We start from the raw sequence: 22,482 nt of genomic DNA, 5'->3' as shown, positions 1-22,482 counted from the left end.
AGCTAGCCGGACTGGCCTAAGGGGTATTTTAATTTGGTTTTTAAAATAATTTTAAAAAGAAACGGCCAATAATGAATATTTCATTTTAATCATATTTTAAAATTAGTATTATTGTATTAGTTATCTGTTTTAACTGGCTGTAAGCCGCCCTGAGTCCGTTAGGAGAAGGGCGGGGTATAAATTTGATAAATAATAATAAATAATAAAAAATAAAATAATAATAATAATTAGACAACCAATGTCCAATTATTGGTTGCCCAACCAATTAAAATGGTCTGGAATGGTATAGGGTTTCCTGCTTGAGCAAGAGGGTGGACTAGAAGACCTCCAAAGTCCCTTCCAACTCTGTTATTCTGTTATTAAGAGTTGCCTACCTGACAGGGATAGGGATAGAGGTTGAGGAGACATTCTGCATCACTGGAATTCAAAATAGAGTTCAAGCTCTTGCAGGATAATAGGCTTTACATTTTCAGGAAAGAAGAAACAGGAACCCTGAAGGACATGAGCAGATGCACCCTTCAAGAAGTTAACATAAGAGCTGCAGTACTTAATTATTCACTCTACAAGCAATTAAAACAAATGTGTGCTGGGGGGACTGATTGACTTATGAAGTGTCCTGTCTGCCAATTGCAAAACTCAGGGATGTAAGAAGACAACTTCCAACATCTCCACTGAAATGTTTATTGTCTGCTAATCCATGTATGCCAAATGATGTCATTTTCCCTCTCCAATATCTTATGTCAAGGGCACTGATGCCCTTCGTTGCACAAGGCAAATGTTGTAACATAGACTGAAGCCTTCCGAATGCCAATTCTATCTCTTTGTGCTTTAAATGGATTGTTCACTTAAATATTAAACAGTACATGTTAACAAAAAAAAAAAAGATACAGCAGGTTCAAAACAATGTGCTGCCCTCTCTTGGCCACCTACCTCTGTCTTAAAGCAACTCTCCTCAAACTCTTGTTGAAGACTGGCAGAAGCATCCTTTGAAGATGATCCACTTTTCTTGTTGTACAAAAGAGGAAAATCTATGAAAGGACAATGAGTTGTTCAGTTAAAACGTGAGCATTTCTACTAAGTATGCTTAGCCTAAAGAAGAGAAAGCTAGCAGGAGTCATGATAGCAGCCTTCTAAGACTTGAAGAGTTGTCAGAAGGATGAGATTATGGATTTATTCTTCAGGGATCCCTAAATGAAATAGATGGCTGGAAGATTTACAGGAGATTTCATTCAAAAGAAGGAAGAATCTCCCAAATGTGAGAATTGTTAAATAGTGGAACAGTCATAGATGCTTCATTGCCAAGGTTTTAAGCAAAGAGTGGATGTTTGTCTTGAAAAGGATGAGAATACCTATCTTGGGCAATGGGTTGCACTAGAAGACCTCTAGTTCTTCTGGATTGAAAAGATTGAATGGTGACATCACCGTTGCCTGCGTGATGCCCAATTGGGGGCTCCTTTCATGTTCCTATTAAGTTGCCCATGGAAGTGGTACCCATTTATCTACTTGCGATCATCCACTTTCAAACTGCTGGATTGGCAGGAGGTGGCAGTAACTGGTTCTCAAACATGAGCCTGCCAATTGTCACCCAGCATCCTCACCTTGGGAGCCACCAAGTTCCTGCAAGACCTCTGCTAATTCTATGATTGTGCCCTTACGATCTGAAATGTGTAGCAGAGTGCATATTGGCTATGCATATTGCCTTTTAGGAGACATGGATATTTCGTGGACAAAAATTTACTCTCTAAGAGGAAAAAAGGCCAGACTTTGTATTATCTCTGTATCTGTTTCTTTAAAATCCAACGACTAGGTAGCTACAGCCCCAACATGATGTCATATGCAGAACATCCAGCTACAGTCTAATGGCTGGGAGAGATTATTCTCCCCTATTGTAAATCTACAACAGTCTGTCATGCAAGCATTTATACAGCTTCCTCTATATTCCTCTAACCCCGCCTTAAGAATTGTGGAGCAGAATTTTCACTGCTGGCCGACTTCCCACCAACCTTCAGATTTCTTCACAATGGAATTCAAGGCCAGGGAGCTCTTCTCTTTATTGACTGAATGGCTCAGCTCAGCTCCTGGTGGTGCCAATTAAGCTCAGCGGGGGACACAAGCAGCAGCTGTCAAAGACTTGTTGTCGTTTCCCCCCCCTCCATGCACCAGTAATGGTGGAAATGTTTTGTTCTCTGCAACATGGGAAGCAACGGACCCTTCACCCTTTCAATAGGAATTCTTGGCTCACATACTGTAGTATGATTTATACTTTTCTGTTACTGGAATAGTAAATGCCAAAAATATTTGTCCAGATTTGGATACATTCAATGCTCCTACTGCTTTTTAAGCAAGTGACATCATTTCAGCTGATGCTTGCTCAAATTATTTATCCACTCCTTTGTCTCTTATTTTTTCTTGTGACACATTCGAAGAATATCCCCAGCTTCAATATTCCAGGTGTCTTTAATACATTGAATACTTATTGGGAGAAGTCAAAAGATAATGGGGTTAAATATGATGAATATTGATCTATCCATATATACCCATGCAAACTAGTATATAACAGCAGGGTGTGCACCATTGATTCCATTTCCAAGTGCCTCCTGTGTTCTCCACCCATGAACATCATATAGTCTATGCAACATACCTAAATCTGAAATCTTTAAAGGTAGACTTTTCATTGTTTTCTGAGCTGAGGGTCAACACCTAGTGTATTGAGAGCCATATTACAAAAAAAAATCAAGATAAAAATGCAAGTAGGACCAGGAGAAAACCAAACTTAGTTATCTGTTAATTTAAATATAACTAAACTTACATATAGCAAATAGGCCATTTATTTAACAATTTACTTCTTTTTTGTGGGCTTTCAGGACAGTTCCCAAGTTCACCCCAATTTAAAGAGAATAATACAGATTGTATTTCCAAAAATTAAAAGAACAGCATTCAAATATTAAAACAAAGATGTATTTTGAAATTCTAGAAGTCTAGCTGTGAAGATTTCTGGTTTTCACCCAGATAAAATATAACTGTTGAGGTGGGCAGAATACTTTAATTGTAGATAATAATTCATTCCAGTAAATAGATTAGCTTGAACATGTTAACATTCAATACATTCTTCCCACAAGCTTTTAGCTCCCTCTGGAGACGCCTCATCAAACACACAGGGGAAATTTTAAAAAATACAAAATGACAGCAGAATTAATAAGCAGCATTTTAAACACAGGCTTAATTGAGAAGAACAAATTAAAAATGAGGTGGCGGTAGTTTTGCCACCTGCCTAACTCTCCTTTGTGAAAGCATTAAGATTTTTGCAAACTGTTTGTTCATTAGTTTGTGTGCTAATTGGACAACTAGGGCAAATCTGACTTTTTATATCTAAATGTAATACATAAAGGCACTGTTATTTAGGAATATGCTGCATATCAGAACATTTTGTATGATGTCAAAGCAGGGCTCGCCTGCTAGAGTGAGACAGTGGCCTCTGATGGCAAATGCTTGATGATATGGGGAGGGGAAATGAAGCAGGATAATAATTCAGAAATGGTGGCCACTTCTGGTATTGTACTATGTGACCTAGGAATAGAGTGGCATGCCCTCCTTCCCTAACCCAAGCTCGGGAGGTCTTCAAAAAATAAGTGTGCAATGAATGCCCAGGGTGAGGGATGGTGAGACTAGGTGGGGTGGAAAGTAGGCCCAGGCCTGCAAAAACCCAAAGGGGCAGGAAGTGGAGCACAGGGTACCTCAGAGGACATGGCCTGTGCTAGGCCTCCTAGGGTTTCCCCTGGAGCCCCTAAGGCACCCATGCTCCGCTTAATGACCTGCACATTTGTTTAACAATGTGATCAGCTGTTAACGACTTCTTTCACTTAGTTGCTGTCACAACTTCCAACTGTAATGAGTCATGGATTATCTGTGCTAGGCTGCCTAAGCTAGGTTGCTTTTCAGATACAGAGATAGATATTCCTCCCCTTGCCAGTATCAAAGATCCAAGGACCAGCCCAGAATCTTCTAACCATTCTACAGAAAGGGAAATAGGGAATAGCTTCATCTCAAGCAACAATATGTTTCCAGTCAGCCTTTTCTGAGAGGCCTGAGATACCAAAGATTATGGAGTCTCAGCACTAAGAATGGAACTCAAAAGAGCTGAGAGGGATCAGGCTGCACAGCAGGTGATTTGCAGGCCAGGTGGACCAAGCTGTGTTCTAGGAAGGAAAATTAAGAAATCTCCTATCTGAGGGTAATGTAAATGAATCTACAATGTACTTTAAATATAAAGATACATTCACATTTTTTTCTCAGCACTGAATGGGCTCAAATGCTTGCTTTGTTGATTCGAGGCTTGGGAACAGCTGAAAATGAAAGTATTTATAATATATCAAAAAGTCTGTTGGTCCTGGTTTCTACAATAAAGCTTTTACATTCTTCTTGCTAGGTTAGACTTGTGGACAATTATTAACAATACATTTAAAAGAGGAAGAGAAATAATGCAAATTAAAATGCAGGAAAATCCGTGTTAGTTATTCAGTGCAACAATACTACAAAACTCATATTACAAGTATGACAAAGTCCATCCTATGTGGCTCTCATATCTTTGAAATTCAAAAGAGGGAAAACTGTTTTACGAATAGTCAACAGAAACAGGGAAGCAAAATTTTAAAAAAGGATTAAGTGGCTTTCCCACGTCTTCTCTTATATCAAAGCAATTTCCTTAAAAGTAATCATAATCAAGTCATGAGACTAGGTGGACATTACAGGTAGTTCTCGACTTGGAAACGTTTTTTTAGCAACTGAAGTTACAACGGCACTAAAAAAAGTGACTTACAACTTGTCCTCACATTTATGACTGTTGTAGCCATGGTCATGTGAACAAAATTTGGGTGTTTGGCAACCATATCTATTTATGACAGTTGCAGAATCCCAGCTGATCACCATTTGTGATCTTCCCAGCCAAATCCCAACAAGCACACTCAATGGGAGAAGCTGGGTTCAGTTAACAACTTGTGCGATTCACTTAATACTTGAAGTGATTGGCTTAACATCCGTAGCACAAAGGTTGTAAAATTGGCATAAGTGAAAGTTAAACATAAATGAAATTGTTTATGGAAGAATGTAGCTAAATGAGTAATTTTAGTCAGGTTATATCTTACTGGACTGAATTTTCTTTTTCCAGTTCTGGTATTTTTTTGATGAAGAAGAGTCACGAAGAGTGTGCGCTCGTTGTAATGCTAGAGGGGAAAAATAGGAAAAAATAGCTACAAAAGGCATTTGTTAAAACACAGGAAGTTCCAAATCTTAACAGTAAGCACAATGAGATTTTAAATTTGAATTTGTTTTTCTTGGATATCTGTTTTGGAGTTATTCCATAACTGGAGAGTAAAATTTGACATCCTACCCCTCCTTATCATCCATATTTGACAAAACCAGTTGCAGTTCATAGCAATAAAAATTTAGTCAAACCATCTTCACAGAACAGTTCGCTCAAGAAGTTTACATTTCAAGTAGAAGAGTTCAAAAATTACAATTTTTCTAAGGCAATGACGCCTAATCATTTCAATATTTAAATATTTATCAATATTCATTGATAAATATTTAAATATAGACCACTAGATGGCACTGTTCTCCAATCTGTTTTTCACTTAGAAAGGCCATGGCTCAGCTGTTTAACCCTCAATTTATTCCATTTTTGCAGAATGTTGTAGCACAAGAACTCATTTATGCCCAACCATTTCTATATCTCTATTGTTTCTTTTGTCTGCAGTTTTTTTTCCCACTCCAAAATAAGGGAGAAAATGAAACATTTGTTTTTCATTGGTGAAGTTACATAATTCTCACAACTGACTTCAAGGAAAAAGTTAATCCTGTTGATCAAGCAAACAATGACAGTGCGAAACACAGCAATGTGGGAGATAAAAAGCTGAGGATAAGGGAGGCCCCAAAGGGGAAAGTACGTTATGTACCAGGGAACCTTATGGATCACTTTGGAAAAAAGCAGTGTGGAAGCTGAAGGGGGGGGGGGTTATGACTCTTTCTCTGTGTGTGTGTGTGTGTATGTGTAAAACATAATGTGTAAGAGAGGGAAGATATATGGCAGTTACTCCATGGGAGTGACTTCAGTTAGATCAGTGGTTCTCAACCTTTTAAATGCCGCGACCCCAACCGGTCGTAAGTCGAGGACTAAACTGGTTGTAGGTCGAGGACTAAACCAGTCGTAAGTCGAGGACTAAACCAGTTGTAAGTCGAGGACTACCCAACCGGTCATAGGTTGAGGACTTTCCCTGCCTGGGAGCGCCGCACATGCGTGGTTCCGCCCCCTGCGCCGGCCGAGGCGTATCTGGCAAGCAGCAGAGACGGAGCAGGCTGACCACCAGCTGGCCCAGCCCAAGGTAGGTAAGGCACCCGCCGGAAAAGGAAAAAAATGGCGGACAAAAAAAATGGCGGACAGCCTTGCTTGGCGACCCCCATGAAATGGTCGATCGACCCCAAATGGGGTCCCGACCCACAGGTTGAGAACCACTGAGTTAGATACTTTGCATTTCATTGCTGTGCATTTCAAAAGCTTTCCTTTGAAAAGAGAAATTTAATTTGTACAGATTCTTGGCTGCAGTATGGGTTGTCCTCAACTTACAACAGTTCACTTAGTGACCAAAGTTGTAACGGCACTGAAAAAAGTGACTTACGACCATTTTTCAACTTTTACAACTTTCTGACAAGCAAAGTCAATGGAGAAACCAGATTCACTTAACAACCTTGTTACTAGTTTAACAACTTCAGTGATTGAGTTAACAAATGTGGCAAGAAAAGTTGTAAAATGGAGCAAAACCCACTTAACAAATTTCTCACTTAGCAACATAAATTTTGGGCTCAATTGTGGTCTAAGTCAAGGGCTACCTGCACTAGGATTAAAAGAAGAGGGCATTAAAATATATTTTCTATGGTATCTATTAAAATACATAAACCATAGATTTAATCAAGCTATTGTTTTACAGTTCTATTGATTATGGAATGGGCAGAGCAAACAATCAATTTCTTCTCCCTGAGCAATTCTACATTGCAGGAAACTCTTTTGAGAAGCCTGTAGCTCCAGAGAGCAGGTCAAGTTAAAAAGGCCAGGCAACTTGAAACAAAATAAAGTTCTATTATTTTAGAAAGCATGTGACAAAATTTGGATGTATGGAAAGCATTCCTTTTCAGAGTTCTATCAGTAGTATTTTATATAATGGTACATTTTATAAATATATCAACTCAATTGTCTGCATTATTGTTATATTGGATTCAGCTGTTAAGAGGTATTTTACGATGCTATTCTGCATAAAAATTCATGACCTGGAGTCTACCTTTGGCTTAATTATCTAATGCTAAAATGAACTGAGAGATGATAGCTAAAAAGCACTTGAGAAAATAGAGAACCCAGCATCCACAAGTGAATTTGTTTAATTCAACTGCATTTTTTTCTTTTTTGATCCTGTAATCCCTTGAGTGGGGATGGAGTCAGGGTGACTGAAAGGAACTGAGCATTTAGTGGTCGGATGCCCTTCCTGATGCGTACACAGAGTTCACAGCAGATATTTTCTCTTTGCACCCTGATAAAGAAACATCTGTCTCTACCTAGGATTGCATTCTCAACCTTCCAAGTGGGAGGTGAGCCTCTTCAACTCCAGACCTCTGTGCTGCTCAATTCAACTGCCTTCACATCTTCTGAACCTCATAACACTTTATCAATGGGTATGTCTTGAATTGTTTCAGTGCCTTTTGGTGAAATCAGGGAGATATAGTGCTTATAGAAACTTACCATTAGCAGCTTTGGATTTTTCAAGGCAATCCTTTCCCTTCTCCAAATTTGTGGCAAACAGCGGAGATCTTTTTGAAGATGGGAGGCAATTCCAGATGGGCTCAGGCAATGACAACATCTCTTCTGAGGATGCAGAAATGGCTGAATTGCCAGAAAGATCACATTCTAGTTCTGAACTAGGAATCCAAGAGTAGAAAAATCTGGTTGTCTTAAACACGTCCAGCAAGTGGTACAAAACAACTAATCAACCATTCACATAGGTACAGTATCTTTCCCTCAGTTATGTAATAAGCATCGTTGGTGGACTTTGCTACATTTTTTCTTTTGACAGGTGTTCTATTTCTGGACATGTGCCCTCCAGATGTGTTGGATTACAACCATCATAACTCTCAGCCAACAAAAATGAAAGAAAATAACACCTCCTCAAGTCACATTACTGAAAGCCTATCAAGTTATTGACGGTTCTTCAAAAAGAAAGAAATGCTAATCATGGAACTGGAAGGACAAAAGTTCAGGAAACTCAGTGCAAAAGAAACCAAGAAATATATACTGTATATTTGTATTCTACAAGCTGCTTTCTTGTAAACTTCAATAGCTGTTACTTACTGTAATTTTTACTGTTCTTGTCAAAACTAATCTGGATTTAATCCCCCACCCCACCCTGTATTACTCAGACTGCGTGGGATGCAAAGATTTACTGCCAGTGAATCATATGCCCACAAAAGCTTCGTGCAAGCTGCAAGACTTCAGTGTTCCTGGTTCATCATTCTTTCTTCTCTCATATTTCTATTTACTCTGACAAGTGAGTTCTATCATTTCTGGCTCTGGCTCATTCAAGGAAGTAAATTTGCATCAGTAACCAATACCTGCTTCCATCACTGGTTACTAGGACTTGGACTGCCATAGGTTTGTGACGAGCTTTCTCTTCTTCTGGGGTACATCTGACCAATGTCCATTCAGAAGAGGGCAAGGAGCTTCTCAAATCAAGATGGGGAATATTCTTGCACTTCTTTGGAGAGATGGATTCATCTACTGGAGAGTTGTAATACTCTAGAAAAAAAACAAAGAACATGAAAACTTGCCCCATTCTTCAATTTAGAACAATAACATTGTTCATTCAGGATGCCTATAATGTGGAAAAGTCAAGCCAACCATCTTTTAAACACAGTTTATCTATATATGAAGATATGCTCAAAATTAACTTCTATGTCCATTGTTCAAAAATATCCTTCCTTCAATATGAAGGATGTACTTCAATATGTCCAATGATAAATATTTTGCTGGAGCAACTGGAGAAAAATAGTTGTCCTCACTTTCCTTCGATTTTCTCATGTAGCAGAGAACTGAAAGGTAACAACCAGTAGACAACCTATGCCTGAATTGGGGTCCTGGGTCCTGCTGCTATTGCTTCTAGGAACATTGACCAAACATTCCATTCTTCCTGACTGTAGCCTTGTCTAATGTTCTCCACTTGATCTGCTTCTGTTACCAGGACCTGCAGGATTATCTGCTTCAAACAGACTCTACCTGTCCAGTTTGGATATTCTGTGTGTGGATGCTGATTTGTGGAAGAAGAGCCAGAAATCAGTACTTCTCCCTTCTGGTCCTTAAACTCAGGAACAGCTTTCTTCTGCAAATGTTTCATATATCTTCCCTCCCAGTATTTAAGAAGTTAGTAAAAACACAACTATTTAGAAGAGCCTTCAATAGCATGTTCGGTTGGGAGATACCCAATGCAATTATTAATTAATTAATTAATTATGAGATACCCAATAACAAGATTAATTTTAATTATGAGTATTTTTACACTTTCATTATATTGTTGCATTTTGAAAGTTTATGATGTAAGACTCAAAGAGACCCTTGGGATTGTGGTGATACAAAAACAAACAAACAAACCAGGTCTCTCACCTAAAGACATACCCCTTGTTTCACACAGATCTGACTCTAGTTTCTTTTCTGGTTCTCCCATCAACTTTTCTAAGAAAAGAACCAGAAATAGAAATTGGCTCTGGAAGGCTGTCTCTGAACCAGAGGAGTTCACCATAAAAAACAGTTTAAGTTCAGAAGTTGCCTTGGCCATGAATTTCCACTCCCTGCAGTCAGAAAGGTCAACATGCATGGCCCTCTATTGTCCCTGATGGGAACAACAGGGATCTGGATGGATGGCACTGGTCCAGATCCACTTCAACTTCACATTTTGAGAGAAACTACTGGCAATCTTACAAGATGTAATCTTTATGCCCAGACAGTCAACACTCTAGCATACAATTCATGGATACTTTATTTTTTTTTAAATGAACCACATCTAGCAACTTCTCATGAAGCAACATCAACCTATGTTTGAGTGCTTCATCATTGAATGTGTTGGTGCCTATAGCAGCAGCTTCCCTTCATTTTCACCCTACTACCAGCAGTCCATAATGAATAGCAATTATACACCACTTCATAGTGCTTTTCATCCCTCTCTAAGCAGTTTACAGAGTCAGCAACAATCTGGGTGCTCATTTTACTAACCTCGGAAGGATGGAAGGCTGAGTCAACCTTGAGCCAGTGAGGATCGAACCTCTGGCAGTGAGCCTGCAATACTGCATTCTAACCACTGTGGCACCATGGTGCTTAGAAGTAGAGATGAGAAGTACTTACTCCTTACATTCTCCTCCTTGACTGGATTAAGTACCTAAGATGAAGGTTGAAGCTTGCTGTTTACAATGTGATGGCCTAGAAACTGGCAGTCCATGAGGTCTGGTCTGCTTAGGCATAGAACCCCAGCTGAACTCAAATTACAAGGTTATTGTTGTGGTGGAAATAGGCAGCGCAAAGAACTCTGCTGCCCTATTGAGAATGGAGCATGGGAGGTTCCAATAGTCAGGAGAAGCCAGATGGAGAAGCCCCCAAACTTCATTTTTTCCCACCAGCTGAATGGCTGGTTTCTAAAGTCATCACTTGCATGATAGCACATGTTACATCTCATCCTTTTGAGATGTATGCCATATGCCAACGGATGCCTCTTTGACCCATTGCAAGGAAAAGAGCTGCCTCGCCACTACAGTACAGTATCTGATGCTGCCAGAAAAGGAAAAGATACCGAGAAAAAGCCTAAACAGCTACTTGAATATCCTTGACATTGAAAGATGCGGAAGTTCCTCATGTCCCATCCCTGCAATTGTGCCTGCAGTGGTGACAGAAGGCATGGCAGGGGTCTGGTCCTTTTGAAGGGCTCCTATACTTGCTCATGCTCCTTTGATAGTCTGCTGCTCTGCCTGGATCTTCACAACCATCACAGGCCACAAATTAAGATTTAGGAAAAAGCAGTTCATCCTGACCCTTGCCTTTAGCCCTACAGTGTTGCCAAGAGGAGGGACTTTATTGCCTGATATATCTACACCTTGAATTTTGCATGAATTAATAACTAAAACCTTTGATGGGAATAGTCAACCCTGAGGGCCTCTAACTCCTTTGTGGCTTTATAGATTACCTTCTCCATGGAAATGTTTCCCTCTAGAGATTTGGTACAGCTTGCACAAAACCACTTGCTGAGTGTCTAAAACATGCCAAGAATGACCATTGCTGCAATGTGCTATGCAACATTTTATTTTGTGTAAAACAGTTTTAAGCAAAACAAAAAGCAATTGTCTTGCAGTCTCCTTGAATAGCTTTCCTATTAGTCAGACTTTGGGGGCTTCTTAACAGAAAAAAAATGCAGAGGATCACACATTTAGATGAGGTTATTTCCACTGAAATCAGCAGAACTAAAACGGCATTAAGTCCAAATTCTTCAATTTACTCTTCCTTCAGCACGTTTATTCAGGGTTTTCTGCACCTTAAAGCAGACTAACTAGCAGAATCTCTGTATGGACTTGTATGTCAGTCCCAGAAGCCCTCTTTTATTTCAGAAGCTCTCTTTTACTTTTTTTATTTTTTCAACCAAAATATGATTTCCACATGTTTGAAAGTTTAAGTATGAAATACCAAAAATATTAAGGAAATCCTATAATTATAAATATCTATAATTTATTCCATGTTGGTGATGATATGGAAGTGATTTACCATAGCCTCCTTCCAGAAAGTTTTTTCCCCCAATATTTCAGTCTACTCTTAGTCCTAGAATTTCTTGATTGTCTCCCATCCAGTTACTTGCCAGCATAACACTCCTTAGCTTTATGAAAGCAATCAAGGCCAGTTAAATGGCTAAATTTTAATTACTGGGGATCCTGATTTGAGAGATCGTGATCAGCATATACCCAGCTTTAGAAGTCCAGGTAGAAACCCTTTTGCTTTCTGAAGACAAGCTGGGTGTAACAAAATGATGAGTTTTTTTAAAGCAAGGAATTTCCAGAGTGTAATGCCTCATCTCTATCTCCCAGGTAGGCTGGTTTGTTTAAAAACCTTAAATTCCTTCTCATCTGCAAATATATTATTCTGGTTTTGTTTTGTTTTTACTTTTTAATACTTTTCTTTTCTATCTGGGAGTTCTCTAAAACAGAGAGGACTAAAAGAGTTTAAAGCAAACATTCAGGTTTGTGCTGGGGCTTCTCACAGGAGGAAGGAGGCATTTTATCTTTGAGTTTGGCTCACTCACACAACAACACTAGTGGGACATGATCTCATCTGGGGTTGCGATTCAGGGACTTCCTTTCCCATAATTACAGGCATCTGAAGCCGAGCATTGTGCTGCCAGATACCACACAGAGTTACAGTGTTTAGTTAGAAGATTGTTATGTATGGATCAAAGATTACTTTTTAGCTTTTTAAAAATATTTACTTGTAGATAATCTAACATGCTGGCTTACCGTATCAAAAAATATCCTTAGGGTATGGTTAAAAAAAATAAGATGATTGATTACAAGGGTGCAATCAAAGTTCTGCCTATTATGTGTGACATATATAACAAAATAGGCAGAGTTTCAATGGTGCCATTGTGGCCACCATTTTGACTTTTATCTTTTTCTTGTAACAACACCCTGTGGACACTCCTCATATTCTATTACATGAAAGACTTTAATCAAAATAATACAGTCTCCTTCCAAATTCTCCTAAACTCCAGTCCTATTTCTACTTTCAAATTTACTAAAATTGAAACAGTTTGGGAGATGTTAGCCCAGGTGTGGACCTATCACTGTGGCCGTGAGTGCATGCCAAAAAAACCTTCTCCAAGATCAGCTGAGCAAGATGCAACATGCTGAAAGTTTCACCCTACTAAGAACATCTTCAGTAATGCTTTAGAGCAGAAATGTCAAACTCACGACGTCACGTGACGTCGCGCAATGTATCGGAGCTTTTTCACTATTGCCGGCAATGGGGTGGGTGTGGCTCCGGTATGATGAAACCAGCCCACGGGCCGGCAGTTTGACACCCCTGCTTTAGAGGCCTCGAAGCTTTAAAGTGCTTAGCTTTGTATCAGAACACACAATCCATACATCAAAGATAGACCCAGAGCAGAAAACCAACAGGCTGTACAATGGAGCTCGAGACAGAGCTCAGATGTGGAGCAACTTGAGTGGTTGTCAAAGCCTATCATTGGTGCTTTCTTCATACCCTCTGTGAGTGCCATTCTTTCAGCTGGCATATGATAGCTTGGTTTGGAAAAAGATGCTCAGCTCCCAAAAGAAATTTGTGGCAAGGCCACCTATGAAGAACTGCAGTCATGCTCCAGATCCAGGCTGGGCTGACCATAGTTTGTCCTGGCAATTGTTGTCCCCTAATGCTGGCGACTAACTTCTATTGACGGATAGGCTGTGATCACAACAGACCTCAGTCCAGTTATTCTAGCTTTATTTTCAGTAATCTTACACAGCCTTCTTGTTGCAGGTACTGAAAAAGACAGCAGGTAGAAAAACCCTAAACAACTTGCATATTTATGTTACTCCCCAAAAGATAGACAAGGGTTGGGGAAACAGATCAAACCTGAAAGTCAAAAACTCACAGCAACAGAAGGGCTTTTCAAGAAAGCAACAGTTTTCTCCTACAATAACAATTACACATCTTTAGCGCCATTGCCAAGCAGTAAAATGGAATGATTGTAAACCAGAAACAATTAAGATGTTCTCATCATGAATGGATTCATTTAAATGTTACTGGTGCACTTCAGCTTCATTTAATTCATTGGTCCCCAAATGTAGTTAATATCACCTAATTGGTCTGGGAAGCATATTAAAGCATTACAAACTCATGTCCCAGAGCACCAATCTTGTATTACTAAAAGCTCCATAATATGGAGCATATGTAGTAGAGTTCATGAATTTGAAGATGCACAAAGCTGGGTGTAAAAGCCACATCTGTTTCCTTAATTTTTTTAAAAAAAAAATCAAATGAAGTACAACAAAAGGTTGTAAATTGTATGTGTAGCTAATATACTGTAACACTCTTTCACCGATTGAAGATACACTCACACTTGGAATAGTATGCATAGAGATTTCATATGATTTCAAAAAGGCTATTGTACTGCTGGAAATGTAGAAATATGGTGGGAGGAAGAGAAAGAGGAAGAGGATTGGAATTATTCCCCTAGAAAGATTATAACATGGTTGGAGGCATTTTAGTTGAGTAACAAGAAAGTCAAGATAGAGGAGTATCAATTGAAGCATAATGCAATCAATCAGTCAGCCAACCACTCAGTCTTGCTCCCTTTCTTACCCAGTATAATTTGATTGACCCAGTCCATAACACTACAGTAGTGAAATAAAATTCTTCATCACATGAAATTCATTGCCACGATATAGTTTTAATCCGTTAGGCAAATTCAGGGACGGTTCATAAGGAAATGTTCAGATTCAAGGACAACATCCCCTGACTAGCAATTGTCTGAGAACAGTAGCAGGAGAAGAGAAAAACATTGTCTTTGTATCCTTAGCTTCATCGCTAAGCTAGTTTTCATTTCTTCCCCTCCAAAAGTTTGATTAATTGAACTTTGATGGAACATTGTTTTTCATATGAGACTTTTTTGTGATGCCTCCAGATGTACTGAGACCAGTTTGTGCAGGGCTGAATTAATTTATTTAGACCTATTTAGACCATGATATTAAAGTTGTGCAAAACAGTTGGACTGAGCAAAGGCTTTTTAAATATGAAATACATTACAACCTTCTTTAGAGATCACAGAAACTCTTCTTCACAAGGGTTGGTTATTGTTCAGCTGCAATCTCCTGCCATTTCATGGGAGGTCTTAACCAACCATGAAGACTAGAAATCCTCTCTTTGAAGTGGTAGAACTACACTGTAGAGGGACCCATCCAGTTCCTGAGACTCACAGGCTCAAAATTATCCCAGATTATTTCAAAGTTGTGGCACCAATCATTTCTGTTTGTATTGTCCAACTGGAGTCCAACTGCTCTTGAATTTGTTTTGTCTGCCAAATGCTGCAAGAATGCTTCATACCTTTCAAATGTGAGCAAATGTTCCTAAAAGGAAGCAAGTTTCTTAAGAAAGATCATTGGGTGGCATTCAGCCAATGGTCTTTTTAAAGCAACTTTTCCTAAAAGGAAACAAGTAACTTTTCCTAAAAGGAAGCGAGTTTCTTAAAAAGGATCACTGAGTGGCATTCAGCCAATGCAATAAGGACCACAAAATATGTATTTTTGTCATTCAAATATCCACTGTGTAAGTTTGAATGTGATTCAGACTCCAGATAAATCTTTCTCTAACAGTGCTCTATGTCTAAACTGCTCCATTACCCTCCATTTCAATATACTATTCTGGTACAATCTGGCCTGCTCCCTGGATGATTCTTTATTCCAGTGACCACAGTGTCAGCCAAACTACCTACCAGATCCTCATGAAATTCCCCAAAAGCCATCTGAAAACCCACAGGATCCATTAGTTACCTGCAGGAGAAGGATCCAATCTAATAGGTCCTTCCCCTCTGTGGAGAGGATGTTGCAGTGCAAAATTCCAAACCAACTGAAGAATTATCTGTCCATGATGACGGACAAAGTTCAATGCCACTTTCCCTTTCAAATCACATTTTGTCTGCCTTGATATGAAAACCAGATCTATTATCTGGCCTTTAATGTGTTCTGGGTCCTTGATTCACAGCTGTCATGTTAGCTATGAACTCCTGGACCATTCTAGACCACTTGCTATGAGAAGGTAGATTGATGTCCCCAACACTCCTGGCTGGAGAACTCCCCCACCATTCCAGAAATCAGCTTAAGGAGCCCTGGAAGGAATGCCATTGAATGGCAGGGGGATGATACCCAAGCAGCAAACCTGACTGATGCTTCTGACACAGCAGCACAAAAAAGCTCCACATCACTACATCAGATTCTTTGTGACATAATGCCTTTTGATGCCAACAGTCTTGGAGAGGATAACAACTCCCCCCCCACACACACACATACACACATTATATTTTACCAAATCTAGAAAAAGGTCCCCCAGCAAATATACAACAAATAGTTCCAGAGAGCAGAATTATTATAAAATGGGATGATTTTTTCTGCTAGAACAGGGGTGTCAAACTCGCAACATCACGTGATGTGTCGCGATGTATCGTGACTTTTTTTCCATTGCCGGCAATGGGGTGGGCGCGGTTTCGCCATGACGCATCCAGTCTGCAGGCCGGCAGTTTGACACCCCTGTGCTAGAAACTTTACATAGGCTTTATTGCCTATATAAAGGAATATCAGGATCCCTGATAAGCATTGTAAATAAATTAGAGAGGATGATTCCCTAAGGAGACAGAAAGCATAAAGCTGTGAACCTCTTGGTCACAGCAAGATAGAAACTCAGATGCTGGGGAAATAGTTAATTACTTTACAAAGGATGCATAATTATTTTTAAAAAATGTATACATTATATGCAGCCTTGCTTAGTAAAAAAAATCATACATCAAATGGGCTGAAAGCCTCTGAATCACAATCTTTCCTACTCATCCTTTATCCCAGACATTGCATTTAATGGCAAACAAAAAAAAAAGAGTCTGTGAGTCACAATCTGTCTCTCACACACATGTATACATCAGCACATATGCATATAAATAGAGCACAATAGCTTTCCCGAACTTTGTGTCTTACTAAGAGTGTGGAACCTCACACACCAGAATTCCCAGACAGGTCAAGTATGAATTGTGTAAGATAATTAAGCCCACATTGGGAGGCAACAAGCCTGCAGAAAGCTTCCTAGAATAATTGGAACTTGACTAATTATGCCTGGAGATCACATAAGTGCAGACTCCAACAAGTCAGCTTCAGATTCTATTCATTGCATTGATAACAAGTTTTTAGCCATAGTATGGGCATAGTATATCACTGCTTTGTCCTGGGATATTTTTTTGCAACTTCCAATTTACTCTACAGCCTTGGGATTTCCTGTAGTAATCAGTTTCAACTCTGCTAAGCTTTTTTGGAGGTCAGGCTAAGTGTTGATCTCATAATATCCTGCAGAAAGATTAAAGGGCAAAGATTTTTTTTAAAGAGTAGTTTTCACTTAATATTGTACAGAGACAAAAGAAATCCAACTGAACTACAGCAAAACTAGAAATCTTCCAGTATGTTTACATATACTCTGTTACAAGATCAACTTCCAGAGATGCCCACCATTCAAAAACTATATCAATATGAAAACGTTAGATACTAACGTTAGATACTAAGAAAGATATTTGAAGAACAATTTTTCAAAAATAAGCTGAAGGAGGGAGGAGAAGGAAGGAAGGAAGGAAGGAAGGAAGGAAGGAAGGAAGGAAGGAAGGAAGGAAGGAAGGAAGGAAGGAAGGAAGGAACAGGGTGATTGAGTATCTGGTGAGCAAGAAGGAAGCCCTATGATGCACAATAAGCAGATCACCTTTCTTTTTTCCATCCTTCTGTCTTGCTATGCTTTATCAGTGCTTTTTTTGTTAAAAAAAAAAAAAGGTGCTGGAACTCACACACGTCATACAACCCGCCTTGCCTACCCTACAAAGTTCCATCCAAAAAAGGTGCCAGAATTCCGTTCTGGGTGTTCTATGAGAAAAAAAGCCCTGTGCTTTATAAGGAAGAAAGTTTATCCTTTATCATTAACATAAAAGACAATCCTTTATCATTAACATAAAAGAACTCAATTACCACCTTTTCTAATGACCCTCATTCCATATTAAAGCAAACCCAAAAAACTAATTCAAATGCTGTAGGCAGTTTAGTTTTCTGTAAGTCATTATGACTAGCAAAGAGAAATATAACTAGATTTTTGTGGTTCACTAAGTTTGAGATGCCATTTGGGTGCCCCAAGCTAGGTGTTCATTATGCAACTGTCCTGTTTGTTTATATAATTTAATTTGGGAAGTGAGGGATGGGTTGATTAAGTATCATAATCTTCTACTTGTGACCGTCTTAGCCTTCATTATTCCCTATTGCTTGAATAATCTTGGTTCTTTCTGATTTGTCTTTAAAGGAAACTGAAATCTGTGCAATTTTCTGACTAACAGCATCAGCTGCAGCAGACCTACATGGTTTGGTGTGGGATAAGATAAAGCAATGGTTTGTGTATAATTGAGTGTCAAAGGGAACGTGGTATCTGTACACCTTGAGTGTTTAGAACTCGTTTACCCTAAAGGGGCTCATTGGAGCCCCACTGTATTTCTGTTGCTAATACACAAATCCTCTTTGCATAGTTAAATAAAACCCAAGCATATTCACCCATAACAAATCATAGCAAAACATTTCCTTATACAGAAGACTGTACTTGGAAACATTAAAACATGCCCTATATATTATTCTCATCAAAAAGTCATGTTTATGTTTCACTTCACTAGAAGTTAACTTCATCTATCTTCTATAAAGGAATTTTAGTTCCATGAAGGATGACAGAGATTAAGGTGCTATATTCCCCCAAATTTGCAAGCCATTTCTCATGTGGAGGAGGGACCAGAGAGAGAAAGAAAGAGATTTTTGAGGGGGAAGTCACATCCTAATGACATCAAAAAGCATAAGTTATCTGAAACAGCCTTCTGGGCACAATGTCCTCACACCCACAACTTTTTTGAAATTATACAATGATCTAACATCTGCATATTGATGGGGGAGAAAGTTCCTGATTGGTGTGTGTGTGTGTATGTAGCTGTTGTTCATTCCCATCATCCAAACTCTTCTAGTAGAACACAATGAGAGAAGCCACAGATGACCTTAAGCAATTAGGGGGATTAAATTCCACACATTGGAGAATGTTCTAAAAATGCCCTTTCCACATTTCCTTTAGCCAAAATTCACTCTAGAATTAAAAACAGATTGCAGGTCTGCTCTCTCGAATGTTCCAAACCCTGTCACCCAGTGATACCTTAAATCTGGAAAAGGGATACCAGAAAGACTCTTCTCTGTGAGACAACTGGCCTCAGGGAGCCTCTGGGTGAGATTCAGGAAATGGTTATCTATCAAGCCCTTTGTGGCATATGGCCAACCAGGATATATTTGTCTTCAATTTTTTGTGGAAAACCTCACCATATCTGTCAGGGACGTTATGCTCCAGGTGACTTCTATCAAGCAATGTCATCTTGCTGGAGCAGGAGTCATGCCTTCCCTGTGGTGGTGCCTGCTCCATAGAGCAGCTTCCCTCCAGAACTCCAGATGGCCCCAACCCTATTAACTTTCATAAAGGAAATTAAAACCTGGCTGTTTCCCCAGGCATTTGGATGGTTAAATGAGTTTTGCTATGAGTTGGCTGGTTGATTTTATTGCTCTGTTAAATTTGGAGTTATTTTTCTTGATCCTGGGACTTATGTGGATTATTGGCTCTTTAATGTTATTGTTTCTTGTTTTTATAAACTTGTAGAAAATGTAGACAGTTTTCTTATAAACTGTCCAGAGTCGTTGCTAAGAACAGCCCTGTCTGTCTGAATGTCCATTCATCCATCTGATCAATCTTTGCATGCATTAAGAAGCAAATTATTTTTAAAAAATTGCATAGCCCATTCTGTTCAATTAACATTGCAAAGAGAACTAGAGTATTCAAGCAAGGTATTTGGCAAGCCAAGAAAACTTTCAGCTTTCTTGGAATTGAAACATAGCAGTGACAAAGTAGTTGTTGGGTTTATGTGAACATTGCCTTGCAGCCAACATCTAAACATTTCTGATACTTGGGCTTAATTATTAACTATATTTTTGCTGCAACCAAAATAAATCTAGCTAGACAATGGCCACTGATTCCCCTTACATCCAACTGCTGAAAACAATATTTCAAATTATGCATGTATGCATGTGATTCACTTCACAATCTGTTCACTGAACAAGCAAAAATGAAAGGCCAAGGCAGAAAGTGACCAGATGGAGAAAGGAATGCCACGCCTAAAATTCCTAGGATTTATCTGCCAGTGAAAATTAACATCAACAATGATGAAAACAAGCTTAGTTCTGCTGAATATTTAAAATATTCAGTCACTTATTCAAAGCATCTCTTATCTATGAAGGAATTAATTTACACTACAAATTATCAATTCCCTTTCCTTTTCTAGTCAATGTACCTATTACATTAAGAACAGGCAATAATTCTTGGGAGAAATGTTTAATTGACCCTGGAAAATGTAGGCAGGTTGTGAAGAATTAAATTGTGTTTAATTCTTCTGGAATTAAACATTCCAAAGATACACTCAGCCTAGCACTCCTTTTTCCATCTCTAACTTAGCACTATGTCTATGAATCACATGCATGCATATACCTTTGAAGAAAAAATATTGAAATGGATTTAGTCAATATTCCTATTAAATATTAAAATTGTATATGAAACCAACCAAGCAGGATAAATATATCTGATTATGAACAACAATTGTAATGATAATATATCTCCACCTTCCACTTTTGGGTCAATCTAGATATACAACTCCTAAAATGCATTTGTGGCATTTTCCATAATCTTTCCCTTTTTACTCATCCTTTGGAGATCCCATGTTTTAAATAAAAACAAGAAACTTTTGGCTGTGTAACTCCAAAAGAAAGGATTGCATGTTAATCAATCAGTAATTACTGTATTTCCATGTAAGCTAACATGAAATTGCATTCCTACAAAATGCACGATTTTGATACAGCTACCACTTGAGGACCAGATATGATCCTTCTTCCAGCCTTAGCCACACTGTCTCATTCACAGAATTTTAGAAGAGACCAGATATTATTTATTTCCGTAAGTATTTTTTTCTTCTGCATTCCTAACACAATTTCCTTTCTTTTTCTTATGAAATAAATAATCTATCATAAGCCTTTTGTTCTGGAGCCTGGCTATATTTCCTATTGTGTACATTTGGGAAGCAGAAACCTTGAAATATGAGACATGCCAGGAAGATCTCAATGTCCATAATTAAAGATGTTGTGATCATCTGCTGTTATTTTAAACAACACATTAAGTAAGTGCCACCCCTGGAAATTGAAATTCCAATGCAGCACCAACTCTTTGCTAGGGCTAAACTAGCAGCCATGGAAACAGCTAACATAGAAGAGTAGGTCTGCTGGTTTGGGTAGCTTTGGTCTCTTCCCTCAAGTGCATCTTGACATCTCTTTTGAAAAACTTTGGGAATAGTTTCTGCATGCCCTCTTGTACTTAAACATTGCCCTTCTCCTTGCTTCATGATTTGCAGAAACCAAGCTGCATGTTGTCTACTTAATGTTTGTCTTTAACCACATTTGAAATGGCTCCTAGCTAGAAACATTGCTGCAGAAGCATCTGCTTCGTTTTTTTTTTACTTCAAACAAATATAAAATTTGGTTTATAACTTTAGAAGTGTTTATGCAAGTAGTCAATTAGTATCAAGAGGATGCTGTAAAATCCTGCCCTACCCTGCCATTCAAAGATCATTTTATTAATGGGGTGTGGACAAGATTATTTGCATACTGTTGGTTTTATCTTGATGTTCTCCAGCTCATTCTCTGTATCCAAACTTAACTCATATTTTTACAACTGAGTGTGTAATGCTCAAGATTCTACTTCAACTAATTCCAAATTTTCTAAAGATACAGTGCTGTTTTTCTTCCCTTGCTCCCACCCGCAAATGCCAGAAGTAAAATTGCCTCTCTTTCCTTAAAAAGCTCACCTGATAGAGGAAACTTCTTGCTCCTTATTAACTCTTTAGCATTTGATTTTCATTCTTTTGTCTATTAACATTTTGGGATGAGTTCTCCACACACAGAACTGTGCACAAGCATACGACTTTACATATAAGAATGGCCAAATCAGATTTTTTTTTTTTACTGAAGATAACCTGAGTTTTTTTCCTAAAATTTCACATTTTAGAAATGTGTCACTATTTCCAGACATACTCTTGGATATGCTTGCCTTCTTAGATCTTATCTGTTAGATTTTTGTAGAAAATCCAGTTGTAAAATACACAGAAGTATGTTTTTCATGATTAAAATACAAAATATATGAGAAATAGGCATAAAATATATATTTAAGAAAAAACTGTTCTTCATTTTAGCAAGATCATGTGAATACATACTAATGGATAACACTGGGCACTATCTAACAAAATGAAATTCAATGGTGAAAAAAGTAAGATTCTACATTTAGGCAAGAAAAACCAGATGTACAGGTATAGTATAGGGGGTACCTTGCTCAATAGTAGTAACTGTGAGAGGGACCTCGGAGTCCTAGTGGACGATCACTTAAATATGAGCCAGCAGTGTGCTGCAGCTGCCAAAAAGGCCAACACAGTGCTGGGCTGCATTAACAGAGGGATAGAATCAAGATCACGTGAAGTATTAATACCACTTTACAATGCCTTAGTAAGGCCACACTTGGAATAC

General features: G+C 38.6%; 1 protein-coding gene across 1 annotated transcript in view; it reads right to left on the bottom strand.

Annotated features, from left to right (window-relative positions):
* The window catches only part of MICALCL (MICAL C-terminal like), a 36,311-nt gene extending 27,485 nt beyond the window's left edge, over nt 1-8,826 (bottom strand). Inside the window, exons 1-4 of the mRNA XM_029285419.1 lie at nt 8,650-8,826; nt 7,784-7,959; nt 5,142-5,219; nt 931-1,028 (exon numbers count right to left, since the gene is read on the bottom strand). Coding sequence (XP_029141252.1) covers nt 931-1,028; nt 5,142-5,219; nt 7,784-7,959; nt 8,650-8,687 — 390 coding nt within the window. The 5' untranslated portion in view covers nt 8,688-8,826. The remainder of the gene's footprint in view (nt 1-930; nt 1,029-5,141; nt 5,220-7,783; nt 7,960-8,649) is intronic.
* Between the last annotated feature and the right edge of the window lie 13,656 nt (nt 8,827-22,482).

Source organism: Protobothrops mucrosquamatus, unplaced genomic scaffold (assembly GCF_001527695.2).
Source record: "Protobothrops mucrosquamatus isolate PMUCROS unplaced genomic scaffold, P.Mucros_1.0 scaffold1652, whole genome shotgun sequence".
Classification (NCBI taxonomy): Eukaryota; Metazoa; Chordata; class Lepidosauria; order Squamata; family Viperidae; genus Protobothrops; species Protobothrops mucrosquamatus.
The sequence above is the reverse complement of the archived record's forward strand: the minus strand, read 5'-3'. Positions and strand labels throughout refer to the sequence as shown.